Source organism: Simochromis diagramma, unplaced genomic scaffold (assembly GCF_900408965.1).
Source record: "Simochromis diagramma unplaced genomic scaffold, fSimDia1.1 OVJJ01000293.1, whole genome shotgun sequence".
NCBI lineage: Eukaryota > Metazoa > Chordata > Actinopteri > Cichliformes > Cichlidae > Simochromis > Simochromis diagramma.
The window spans coordinates 20,123,169-20,136,041 of NW_024386801.1; the positions used below are offsets into that span (position 1 = coordinate 20,123,169).

Here is a 12,873-nt window from a genome sequence, read left to right on the forward strand (position 1 = left end):
TTTTAAACTAACAATCAGTAATAAAAGTTAACTAACTAAATTAATTAATTAACTAAACTTTAACATATATTTCTACTGTTAAAAAACATGGTCTCTGAATCCTCAGTTTCCTTTGGCTTCAAACTCTCTGACCCATGTGCCGTACCAGTGAGATGGGTCTCAGTTGTAATTTGGCAATTTATAATTTAATCTAGACCATTTAACCAAGAGGTTTTGGTGCCTAAACCTTAAAAAACAACTAGAGAAACCGAAATTGAACAGATAAAAAAAAAAAAAAAACAGGACACAAAGGTTAAACAGTCCTGTGAATTGTGCCACTTCATCTGCCTGCTTGCACATGGTTAAACATTGTGTGGCTGATTATGCTATGCAGTAAATATTATTAATTATAACTTTATTCCTTATTAACAGTAATGAACTATTAACTTGAGCCTAATAACTATCAATACCGTTCACTCATGATAGCTGTTACAAAGTATATCCATTTTGGAAAATGGGCGGTTTGTGTTTTACAGCAAAACAACACAACGTATGAAATACCCTCAGAGAAAAAGCCCAATACAAACAGTGGATGCGTGAGGATTTCTCTGAACACCACATTTATTGACCAGCAATTTCTGGCTTTTACCCGTCTAATGGAACAAAAGCTGGGACTGTTTCTGTGGTGCTCAACAGAAAGCACACAGGATACAACCTCATTACCTGTTACCACTACACCACAGCAAAGGGACATTTTACTGGGCTCTAATAAGCAGTAGCAAAATGATTATATCATAACAGTTGTTTTTCTTTTGTTTGTTTTTTTAAAGATATGCCATCCAAGGGATATACAATTCAAAAATGGTGTGAGTGCCATTTTTTCAACTTCTAGCTGCTAAAATAGTGCTGAAAATTATGTTCATTCACATGTTTAAAGGATTAAAGGTGAATTCTGCTAGTTTTAAGAATTTTCCTTAAAGTACTCCAGTCTTTTCTGAACATGGTGGTGCTTCTGTAAAGACAGAAATCAACAAGAAAGGTACTGAGCTGGCCAACACGCTGGGGAGTAGCATCAGCAACTTCATCATAGATAATAAATAGGCTGCTGACTTAGTCAAACTGGGACTTGTCACATAAAATGTGTATTCTAGGACAGTGTAGTGGATATATAATCTGCTTTACTTTCTACTTTGGTTTAGTCCTGTTTATTATTGTCTGTAAGGAAAGACAACTCATGCACTGCAGATGAAAAGTCATGGGTTATTATGGTTTCAGGAAACAGACAGGTATTGACTGAAGTGCTCTGTGACACAGAAATAATATATGTGAATAATTGAGATGGATGGCCTTCACTAACACATGGACTTCTTTGTAAAAAAAAATTATTTTCAATGTTCACAAATGTTGCATTACTACCTGTACTGTTTTGACCTTATGGTAAATAGTAAATGGAATCACACACATCTGGGAAAACTATAAATGTAGGCAAAAAAAAAAAAAACTTCAAATCTAGCTGGTAAGGGGTTTTCATCATTAAAGTTATTGCGCCTTTAGCGAAGAAAAAGAAACGAAAGTAAAGATATCAAACAAGCACCGACTATTATGTCTATAGGACAATTTTATATTTTCTTTTGGATTTTATGGAGAAACAAGTCTGCGACAGCAGTAAGACAGCGTCCCCGGTGACGCCTCGGTTTCTTCTTCTAATTTACTGCTGCCGCCTAGTGTTCATGCTCAATCACTGCAACCAAGAGCTCGCTCCGTAGAAAAGAATATAGAAAGACGGATTTCGTTAGTAAACTAATGCACATTCCAAGATGGTTAATTAATTCGCACGGATCAGTTCATTCCAAAAAGAGCTCTTGTCGGGGTTTTTTTCACAGTTTCAGTTTCTGCTTTCAGTTCACTTTTTCCTATCCAAATGAGTTGATCCTTCTTATTATTTAAGTTAAAAAAAAACAACAACATTGCAATTGATTAGTTTTGGATTTATCTTAACAAATTAAAACGGTTGTTTTATTTTGTCTTGTTTGATTTTATAATATTTGCATTTGTAGAGGCAAGATTTAAAATACACTTCCATTTTATTAATTTTGTTTTTTAGATATTTTGTGAGTGTTCCGGGGGGGTTGTCGGTTAATTTATATTTTGCACTTATTATTTTTGTTATTGTGATTGCTTGTTTTTTGTTTTTGTTTTTTAATAAGATATTGGACTGGTTTGTCTTGGGGGGGTTTATATCACCAACCAAAAGTTCACTCAGTGATCACTGATTTGAAATCGGGGTTCTGTTGGTTTCCCTGACGTCCTGTCAGGAAAATAAATCAAGTGAGGATCACTGCGCAGGCGGCGGGGACGAGGCACTTTCTTAAGCAGAGATGGTGCGTATGAATTAAATGTATCATTTTTTGGTCAGTTTCATATTATACATCAGTTCCAAAGACTCAATAAATGATACGGTATATTTTTACGTATAATATTTACTCAAGAAATCCTGAAAGCGGGTCCACTTACTCACACAATGCTAACGTTAGCTGGCTAACTTTTGACTGCACTGTGAGTAAGCAAAACACTGCACTGCTAGCGTTAGCCGCACAGTGTTCAAAGAAACAGCCTTCGTGTAGCTTATACTCGGCGTAGTCTGCCTAAGTAAATATTCATTTAGCTCCTATTAAATGTTGTTAAAACATGATGAGTTAAATATTTGTTAGATGAATCAAGAATTGGAAGGCTAACGCTCAGCAGCTAGGCTGAGTTAGCATCATTGAAACTAGCGATGGAAGTAGAATGTCTTACTTTCGTTTTCCCTTAATCCACTTCACCGGCCTTTAGGCTTTAAAAGATAGAAAAAGAGAAATAATTATTTTGTGCAGAAATGTATCACTGCGAAGGCTGTGATGGTTCCGCAAGTCTCCTATAGTAAATGTTAGTGATGTTCTGTAAAGGTTACTTGGCTAATGACAGTTAGCCGTCATTAAATTCTAACTGGTCAAACTTTTGTATGATGGGAGCGTTGCAGTGCGACATGGTGTATGAACATGACTGCATAGCAATTGCAAATCATTCTTGTCCCCACACGTTAATAATAATAATTTTTTAAAAAAACGACAGATACAGATACAAAAACACAGTGAAATACACAAAATCCAACGTTTTAATTGTGACGCTGATGAGGCGATAAAAGCAGAAATCCCCATAACCTTTTTTTAACCTGCTCTTCGTGTCTGTTGTTATTTGGCTTGACGGACAGTTGAAATCCATTTAGTATTTTATGATTGCCATTTACCATGTTCCAGTATTTATGCTGCTGTCTGATCTTAATCCAGTATTAAAGTCAGTTTGGTGTTTTGTGTTTCGAGCCAGTAAAGAGATGCGTGTTTATAAATAATTTAATCACGGTGGTAATTTAAAACCTGGCTCTGGAAAAGTCCAACCTGCAGACAGTCTCGTTTGTAGTTGCCGTTTTCAGTCCTTGAGAAACAGTAGCTAACCAAGAGAACTGCTGATAATGCAAGACAACTATGTAAGTTCAGCTCCTGTGTGTGATGTTTTAATACTAGTGTTTTTAAGTGACTGCTTGGTTTTGGTTTTTATTTTAGTTCCGCAACCAGTACGACAATGATGTGACCGTATGGAGCCCACAGGTAAGTCATGTCTTTCACTGACTAAGTGCATCATTGACACTTGGTAGCATGATGAGTGAAATAAGCCCGTCCATCTGTGAACAGGGGCGTATTCATCAAATTGAGTATGCCATGGAGGCTGTGAAACAAGGGTCTGCAACTGTAGGGCTGAAATCCAGAACGCATGCAGTCCTGGTGGCGCTAAAGGTACAGTCATGCAGTGTTTGGTGGTAATCTTATGACATTGCAGTTTTTTTTATGCCTTGGATAAATGCCAGAAAATTGGTCACTATACAGGCGTTGTTCCTGATGCAGAAAAACAAGTCTGTAGGATTGTATTTTTTAACACACTGTCACCAAGTATCTACACAATTATACTTCTTTCCTGAATATTTTGTGGGTCAGTAGTATGTTTCTGAGTGTCTCTCAACATATTAAAAGGATTTCATTTGTGTCATCCTGCCTACTTGTCTTATTTATAGAAAAGGGGGGAAAAAGCCTGTTTCTTATAATAGGAAGTATATTAAAGTGCAACAGCCAAGAAAATCTGCAGCAGGTTATTGGTGTCAAAGCACAATAACTGAAAATGCACAACTGATGTGTCATGTTTCTCTTGCAGAGAGCCCAGTCTGAACTGGCGGCCCACCAGAAGAAGATCCTCCATGTCGACAACCACATTGGTATCTCCATTGCTGGACTGACTGCTGATGCCAGGCTGCTCTGGTAGGTAACAGTGACACTGATGGTGCAGAGTAAGTCGCTCATGATTATAATACATAATATTCTTAAATACAATTCCTACACCTTCTCTCCCACAGTAACTTCATGCGTCAGGAGTGCTTGGACTCCAGATTTGTCTTCGACAGGCCCCTCCCAACGTCACGTCTTGTCGCTCTTGTTGGCAGCAGTATCCTCTCTACTGTTATCAATCATACTAATATGTTATAGCATGTGTTTCCTGTGTGAGTGAGAGAAACTAGACTGTTTTCTGGTTGTCTTCATGAAAGGATTAAAAAAAAAAAAAAAAAAAAAAAAAAGTGAATCGTACGATTCTTGACTTAAACTGCAGAAACCCAAATCCCAACACAGAGATATGGAAGAAGGCCCTACGGCGTTGGACTCCTTATTGCTGGTTATGATGTGAGTTTGTTTCACGCCTGCTGTTTGTTAAATATCTGCCTGGATTTATGCATGTATAGCTTTATCTGCAGCTGAAAGACTATAAAGGTGTCAGTAGTCAGTGCAGTTGATATTTATTTGTTTTGTGTCAAACAGGACATGGGACCTCACATCTTCCAGACCTGCCCGTCAGCAAACTACTTTGACTGTAAAGCCATGTCCATCGGAGCGCGTTCCCAGTCTGCACGCACCTACCTGGAGAGATGCATGGATAAATTCTCTGACTGTAAGATCCAGTTTTTAATTTTTAACCTTTTCACAAGCATTTACATTTAAAGCAGTTTAAACAGCAAATGAATGCTTATCCTGTTGTTTTGTTAAATAACTAATGTAATTTGGCCATGAGCATCTTGAGGCATTTTGGGACATGTTGAAATATTTTAGTCATCAATGAAGTTTTACAATATAAACGTGGATAGTCACACTGATATGTTGGTTTTGTTGTCAGGTATCCTGAATGAACTGGTCCAGCATGGCCTCCGTGCTCTCAGAGAAACCCTCCCTACTGAGCAGGACCTCACTACCAAGGTACCCCAGCTCCCTCCACACCCACCTGATACGTCACCACCTTACACACTCAGCTAGCACAAGTCTTGACTTAATTGAGACACGAGCTTGTGCAGCACAGAGGCAGTTTCTCAGCACTGTGCCCTTTTTCTTTCAGAATGTTTCCATCGGCATTGTTGGGAAAGACATGGAGTTCACCATTTATGACGATGACGATGTTGCTCCATTCCTGGAAGGGCTAGAGGAGAGGCCACAAAGAAAGGTACTGCAAAGGTTTATCCAGTCCAGCTCCGGAGAAACATTTCCATGTCACTCCATTATAGTATACCATCTAAAATAAAACTGAAAAAAATAATTGTGTTTCAGGTTGCCCAGCCCGCAGATGAACCTGCTCCTGCAGAGGCCTCTGATGAGCCAATGGAGCACTGAGGCAGCACGCCAAACAGTGATCTGCTTCCCATAGATCCCAGACAACCACGTGACACTTAATGCAAGTCAAGAGAAATATTTAGAGGGGGGAAGATGTTGTGATGTGCCACTTGCTAAACTGTTAATCAAAAATATTCTCTGCTAACATCAAACAATGTGATGTTGCTTTTGTATGGTTAAATTGTACCATGATACAAGTAATAAACTCATTTTTGTTTTTGAATGCTGCCTCTGCTGCTCTCCTTATTATTAGCTGACTCACGGCGAGTGTCGATACTTCGATTAACATTGCAGGCATCACTGAAGAGTCTGACTCAGTGCCATAAAGGAGATACTATAAAGCTAAATGGCATAATTCGACGACCAGAATATACAGGAAAGTGTGTGTGAAACATCTTCGCAGCATGTTAATCACTGATGTGCATTCTCAGGTGCTTTTACTCACAGTAGGTTTGCTTAGAAGGCACTTCTTCATATTAAACACTGAGGAGAAGAGGACTCGGCTAACTCCTGTCTAATTAAAAACTTGAGTTTTGTTCCTTAAATTAAGAATAGTGTCATTTATTGCATTTGCTCACACAAAGGAATCCAAGAGCACAGTAGGAAAACTGTCAAAACAAAATTTAAAATGACTGCAGTTGTAATGGTAGTGTTTCATTGTTGACAAAAGTGAGAGGAGGCACAAACATCCCAATATTGTGCACTAGGTATTAAGACAATTTGCATTCCCATTTGGGGTCTGATTCAGTCTTACTTGCTCTTGTTTTTTGTTTTTCTTTCATTTTAGATATACTTCATCTTCCAGTACCAGATAAAATAACATTAGGTCCCCTTAGAGGAGCAGAAACTGATGCCTTCTGACCTTCGTGACAGATCTAACAAACGGTTTTGTGTGCATACTGTCCACCTTTTCAGCACATCACCAGAAATCCTGGAAGCACATTATGAATTCATGCATGCAGACGGGTAATACTGTATTAGATAATGAGGGTTTTATAAACCTTTCAGCCACTGGATCAAGCTGATATTACTGATATAAAATATGCCCTGTTCACATCTTTTCTCATGTATTCACTTAAAGTTAAGCAAGGCTGGAGAAACTGTCATGCTATCACCAGCTTTCATGTTACTTCCAATCTGATGAGAACAGACTAAAAACCCCATCTGCCCTCCCAAACCAGACCCCGGCTCAAGTTGACTGTATCTGAATCGCGTTGGTCAGTTTGTGTCTTTCTTTGCTCTCCTCCTCTTGTTTCTCCGTCTGACCAAGCCGCAGGCCGTTTCCGAGTCCACTGGTTGCGCCAGGTCCTTAATCTTCTCCTGCTCCAATACGGATGTCATTCTCAGCGTGAGCTCCAGCTCTTTCAGGACTCCAACCAGTTCCTCCTCTGGGACACCCAGATCAATCTGACCCAGTTGCTTTCTGTGTTCGTGCATGTCCTCCTCCTCAGTTTTCCCTAAATCGCTCTCTAACCCTACATCGTCTCTACTTGCTGCTGTCAGATCAGATTCTCTCGCAGCTCTTTCGCTCAGATCTTCTGCTTCCTCGACCACGTCTCCACCTGTGACGTCTGCAGTGAGGTTTTCGAGCAGGTCGGCCCCGTCGCCTTCTGTTCTCTCTGCCTCTGTCTGTGGACTGTGGTGGTGCTCCTTACAACAGCAGTGGGAATGTTCCCAGTATGGATGAGGCTCTTCTGGATAATCTGTGGAAAGTTTTCAGAAATGCATCCCCTCATTACTGATCGCTATTGTTTTGAAATCAAAAATACAGCAGTTAGCAAAGGATAATCTATATCTGTCTATCTTACATTCAGTATTGCAGCTTTACTTTGTAACTGAAATTTAGGTAAAAACTTAATTTTAAGCAAAGAAAAAAACTATTTAGTAAAATCATATGAAATCCTATGAAACATTTTCCGACATACAGGGAATCGCTGGCTTCACTTCATCCCTGTGCAGTGTAAAGTTAGTTGCTGAAAGAGAGACTTTACTGACAGAAAGGCAAATAATTGTAAGCAGTGCCTTGTTGCTTGGGAGAACTTTGGAAAAAAACTTGGAAATCACACAAAAGTCTGGTCTGAATTTGTTCTTTTTGTGCATAAACCACAACCTTAAGCAACTGTTTTCATTGTTGCAGAGCTCTCCAAGGGTGTGTTAAACGGACAGTTAATTTGATGCTTTGGTCAATAAAGAATCTAAAATCAAAGAAATAAAGGAGCAATTATCAACTTCTTCACATGCAAATGCATCGAAATGATTTACTGAAATTCCACTTTCAAGTGTATTAAAGTAAACTAAGGACAGACTATTAGGTGGAAGTCATCGCTCCAGTCCTTCACCCTGACTCACATATTGTTGTGGTCAGATATACATCAATATGATTTGAATGCTAATCAAAGCAAAAAAAGATCAAAATGTTTTAACCTCCTAGGACCTGCCGTCCACATATGTGGACATCACATTTTGGGTTATTTAGACCAAAATAATGAATTTTGCTCTACAAGGGCCTGATATCCACTTACGAGGACATTATACTGCTACTGTTCAATCAAAAATTTTAAATGAATATCCTCATATGTGGCTTTTATTATTCTTAAAAACAAAAATAAGGTTAAAAAATATATATATATATATCTGGTAATTCTTTGTTTTTACATTCATCGGCTCCCAATCAGCCCAAATATCAAATTCAAAATGCATGCAGTGGAAGAGTTCGGGTCTTAGGAGGTTAATTACTTTACGCCATTGTTTTAAATACTCTCTGCTGTCTGCAGCACATGCAGCCGAAAAGTGAAAAACAACCACTGATTCATTTTGTATGTTTGCATTAATTTATAAAGAAAAACTGCTGATATTTAGAGTCTGGAGTTTCTCACTCTAAAAATCGTCAGCCCTAAAACTCCAGTATCAGTCTGGCTTTTGTCCACACACACACACACACACACACACACACACACACACACACACACACACACACACACACACACACACACACACACACACACACAGCAGTGGGTCTCCTGACTTCACTTCAGTCATTTTTTTTTGGATTCAATGGGACTGCAGCTGGAGTTAAACACTGAACAGAGACCAGAGAACTGAGTATGAAAACAAAAAAGGAATTCAGAACCACAGCACAGGAAATGGATATATCAAAGACATATCAAAGTACAGAAAGTTCTGAAGAAGAAATAAACTATCAAGGACTTAAAACCAAACACAGATCGCTCGTGTTCTGGCTGGATCATTTTATTCTTTACTTTGGTAAAAAACTGCCTTTTGCTTGCTGACCAAAAATAATCATCATGACAGGAGGTGCAATCACAGCGTTCTGTGACTCTGCCTAAAAAAATATTCATTTTTATAAGTGGATGATTTCCCCTTTATAGGCAGCCTCCTTAGGACAGTGCTGCACTCCACTTAACACAACTTTCAGAAAGAGAGAGAGCCAAAGTGGCTATGCTTAGATGTGGTAAGAATAGCACTTCCAATACTGACCTGAATAATGAAAACATCGCTGTACATGAAATGCAATCAACAGCCTGGCTGATGACAGAAAAATCCCTTAAACTGAAAGCATCTTAAAACAGCACCAGCTCAGAGAGCGCAGCTGTGTAAGTATCACAGTTTATACTGTGAATTCGGCAAAAACACAAAGACAAGCCAAAAAGGATGTGGAGGAAGTAAATGACAGCAAATGAACCCGAACCCAAGTGATGAACAGTTACAAGTGTGAAATCAAAGAGGATCACTTTCTTTTACAGCTGGAACAGAAAGAATTCAGTTAATAAAACACATTCAAAGGAAACAAGGCGAGAGCGAAGATGATGAAGTCACTTTTTTTCTTTCCTAAAAATCTGATAAGAAAACATTTTCCTGTGGGTAAAATATAATCTTTTACCTTTCCACTCATCCTGGGGCTTCTTCTCTGGAGCCATTCCCTCCACCAGCTGACCCTCCTGCATCATCTGTGTTATCTCCGTCAACTGCTGAAGGAGGCTCTCCTCCTGGTCTGCCATCACGCCCTTCACCCTGCACACAGGAAAACAGAAACGTTTAAGCTTTGAATGAATATATTTAAAAGCCAGCTCACTGAACATGCAGCAATGAGAGAAGTAAACACACCAGCACAGGCCCGTCTTAAGTTTACCACTGAACATCCAAAGGTTTCAGAGAAGGCTTGGGAGAGAGAGCTGTGGTCAGATGAGGCCAAAATCGAGCTCTTTGGCATCAACTGGACACGCTGGGTTTGAGGAAGAAAAATGCTGAGTATGACCCTCCGCTGTCAAGCATGGAGCTGGAAATATTATGTTTTGGGGCTGTTTTTCTGCTAAAGGTACAAAACGACTTCTGTGCGCCGAGGGGCCAATAAGTAAACAAGAAACATCTTACTCCTGTGCTTGCCAACACGGGATTCTCCACCAAGTACTGGGTTGTGTCTTGCTTGGTGACCAAATTCTTATGTCACTCTGTAAAAGGCGTACGGTCACCTGTTAGGACTGTGGTGGGCTTTGGAAACAATCTTCTCCATCACCAGCTCTGTCTCCCTCAGCTTCTCCTGCAGCTGGGCCAGCTGGAAATCAGCTGGAGGGCCAAGAAAGGACAAAGTCAGGAGAAAGGGTTGCGGTACGTTTAAATTATGCAGACAATATAGATCAACGCACTGATGCACAGGCAGTCAGAGTCATTTGAACAATGTACAGTTGCATTATTTTCTTTTTTACAACCTTGGGGTTTTTCTTATTGGGTTAATAACCAAACCAAACCAAAGATAAACACAAATGCTTTCTGAGAGCGAGTGACTTAATGCATGTAAACAGCTTTAATAATGACTGAAATGCTCCCTTGATGTTGATGCTGGAAACCAAAAAAGGGGAAATTGTGTTTCTTCAACTTTATTACCACTACATAAAATGACAACGATCATTATGCGCGCTCTTCAGACAATAATGAGCACAACAGTGATAATATGTGGCTCCTGCAGCGCTTCCATCAGAAAGTAACATTAGATTCATTTAGCAGCTTAGTTACAAAAGCAAAAACGATGGGAAAGTGATTAAAAGTTGCTAAATGAGAGTGTGTAAAACTTACTGATCTTTCTCTTGAGGTTCTCTGAGCGTGATGCAGGGAACCTCCCCTCTGCTGGCTTGCTGCTCCCTTTAGACGTGATCTAGCAGAGAGAGAATCAGGATTAAAACTCTTAAAGAAACAACACAGCAAATCCCACAACCCCACAGGGAAGTGTGTGTTTGACTTCATGCTTTATAACAAACAACATCAGTCCTTTGCAGAAAAGACTGTGAACACTTTTCACTTCTTTATGGTTTCATTTTTACTTGACATTAAAATACTTTTACTTGTGCAATTTAGTGTAAATGATGAGAGATGTTTAATTACAGCTGCTACATGAAAGCTAGTTTTTACTTCAGTAAAGAGCTTTTAGGTACATCTCATGCTGTTTCTTCTCGCCAGCTGCTAGTACTTCACCTTAAAGAGGATGTAGAGGATGTAGAGCAAGATCCCGAAGCCATACACGGGGATGATCTGTCCTGCCAGGTTGGATTTGCCTCCAGCTCCCGCCCCTGTTCCTGCTCCCTTGCCTCTGCCTATGGCCTCTGTGTTGTGGGCCCTGGAGGCTCCGGACCCCGCGGCTCTCTGACCTCTGCTCTCCGGAGCCATCTGACGGTGCAACATTGGAGGGAACCGTCCTGAGCCTGCAGTGAGGAGCCAAATGGGAGTCAGTGCCACAGAAATAATCTTGCTGTTGAAAGGCATTTTATTGTCTGATTTTTTTTAAGTAATGCATTTTTTATTTGACTAGCACAGCGCTCACTGAATAAATAAGTCAGGCTTTGCGTAAAGAGCTAGGCTTCATCTAATGTCTGTGCAGGTGTGCCAACAGAGTCATATTTTGTTTTCCAAATATGACCCCTTTAAATACAAAGCAGTTCGTATATTATACACGTATAACGGTAGATAGTGTCATGTGTGTGTTTGGCGCCCTCTCCAGGGAGGAAAATGCTACTACAACTAAAGTGATGCATAAATGATGCAGAACATATTTTGGATTGAAATACTAACAAAAGAAATAGTATAACACAATTTAAAAATCTAATAAATTAAGATACTCATCCATATATATTTATATATATATATATAAAATATAAACCATATGAACCGCAGAGGCAACCTGACCAGTAAAGAAAAGCCGTGAAATGCGACGTACCCTCCGGCCGCTCGGCAGCATCCTTCCTCCCCCGGGATAACAGCATTTTGGGAAGCATCAACGCGACGCACAGCACGAGGCACGTCGCGAGGGTCACCTTCTGAAAGGTTGACATCGCCATACCGACAGGTGAGCAGTCACCTCCCTCACAGAAATAACGACGATATTGTGTCAGATTTGCGGAGAAAGCGCAGACGAAGACTGGAGTGTGGTGAACTTCCTTGTTGGCTGGAGGAGCGGAAGTGCTCGGGAGCTGTAGTTACATAGTTTCGCCGTTGGGTGGCGCCAAATGATCGTATGAGTGTTTTTAATGTCCCTGGCTGGTAATGGAAAGATTTTGTATGTGTGTGTGTGTACCACTTTATAATGAGCTTTATCACGAGCTGGCCATAACAGTTCATTTCAGACACAGGGGGCACTCCTTACACTGCCATTCATGAAAACATCATAGCGCTTCTAATAAAAGCACCATTATATCGAATGAATATCTGTTCATCATCACATCAAGTCATAGATTCCTGGGTCTAAAAATAATAACTATTATTGTTATTATTATTTTATTTTTCATTTTTTAAATTGGAAACTGACTGGGCTGATCTAATAGAAAGTGGAAGCTTGTCCCACAGCATTGAAGATAAAAACAGTGATAGGATGGTCCTCATTATTTTAAGAAAAATGTGCCAGTACTTTGATTTCAAGAGGATTTGTCCACACTAAGGGGTTAAAAGTAGTGAGATGAAAAGTGTGCCTATACCATACAGAGATCACAAAGTATATTGGGTTTTTTTTTTTTGATTGGATGGGATTTTGGATCAAATGGGAAGCCAGTGAGTTTATAGGGCCTAGCACTTGCATTTCTTTCCTCCTTCAGTAATAAAATACTTACATACAATTCTAAATTATTATCCTGAAAAACTAAATATGACTCCC

General features: G+C 39.7%; 2 protein-coding genes across 2 annotated transcripts; one reads left to right on the plus strand and one right to left on the minus strand.

Moving 5' to 3' along the window:
- The first annotated feature begins 2,270 nt into the window (after positions 1-2,270).
- On the plus strand, positions 2,271-5,940 carry psma1 (proteasome 20S subunit alpha 1). The gene is made up of 10 exons (XM_040026438.1): positions 2,271-2,360; positions 3,579-3,623; positions 3,708-3,809; positions 4,222-4,325; positions 4,421-4,509; positions 4,672-4,742; positions 4,878-5,007; positions 5,230-5,309; positions 5,446-5,550; positions 5,655-5,940. The coding sequence occupies exons 1-10, from the start codon at positions 2,358-2,360 to the stop codon at positions 5,715-5,717; spliced, it is 792 nt and encodes a 263-aa protein (XP_039882372.1). The 5' UTR covers positions 2,271-2,357; the 3' UTR covers positions 5,718-5,940.
- A 322-nt stretch (positions 5,941-6,262) lies between these two features.
- ric3b (RIC3 acetylcholine receptor chaperone b) lies at positions 6,263-12,363 on the minus strand. The gene is made up of 6 exons (XM_040026437.1): positions 11,944-12,363; positions 11,205-11,431; positions 10,809-10,887; positions 10,208-10,301; positions 9,619-9,749; positions 6,263-7,420 (listed from the first exon to the last, which is right to left on the minus strand). The coding sequence occupies exons 1-6, from the start codon at positions 12,062-12,064 to the stop codon at positions 6,936-6,938; spliced, it is 1,137 nt and encodes a 378-aa protein (XP_039882371.1). The 5' UTR covers positions 12,065-12,363; the 3' UTR covers positions 6,263-6,935.
- Between the last annotated feature and the right edge of the window lie 510 nt (positions 12,364-12,873).

Bases quoted from the DNA above. Each gene is read 5' to 3' on its own strand.
- psma1 (XM_040026438.1), top strand. The intron at 4,326-4,420 runs GTAGGTAACAGT...TCTCTCCCACAG, and splicing joins GCTGATGCCAGGCTGCTCTG to TAACTTCATGCGTCAGGAGT. The intron at 4,510-4,671 runs GTATCCTCTCTA...CTTAAACTGCAG, and splicing joins TGTCGCTCTTGTTGGCAGCA to AAACCCAAATCCCAACACAG.
- ric3b (XM_040026437.1), bottom strand. From the start codon at position 12,064: ATGGCGATGTCAACCTTTCAGAAGGTGACCCTCGCGACGTGCCTCGTG. The intron at 11,432-11,943 runs GTACGTCGCATT...TCCTCACTGCAG, and splicing joins TGCTGCCGAGCGGCCGGAGG to GCTCAGGACGGTTCCCTCCA. The intron at 10,302-10,808 runs GTAAGTTTTACA...TTGGCCCTCCAG, and splicing joins GAACCTCAAGAGAAAGATCA to CTGATTTCCAGCTGGCCCAG.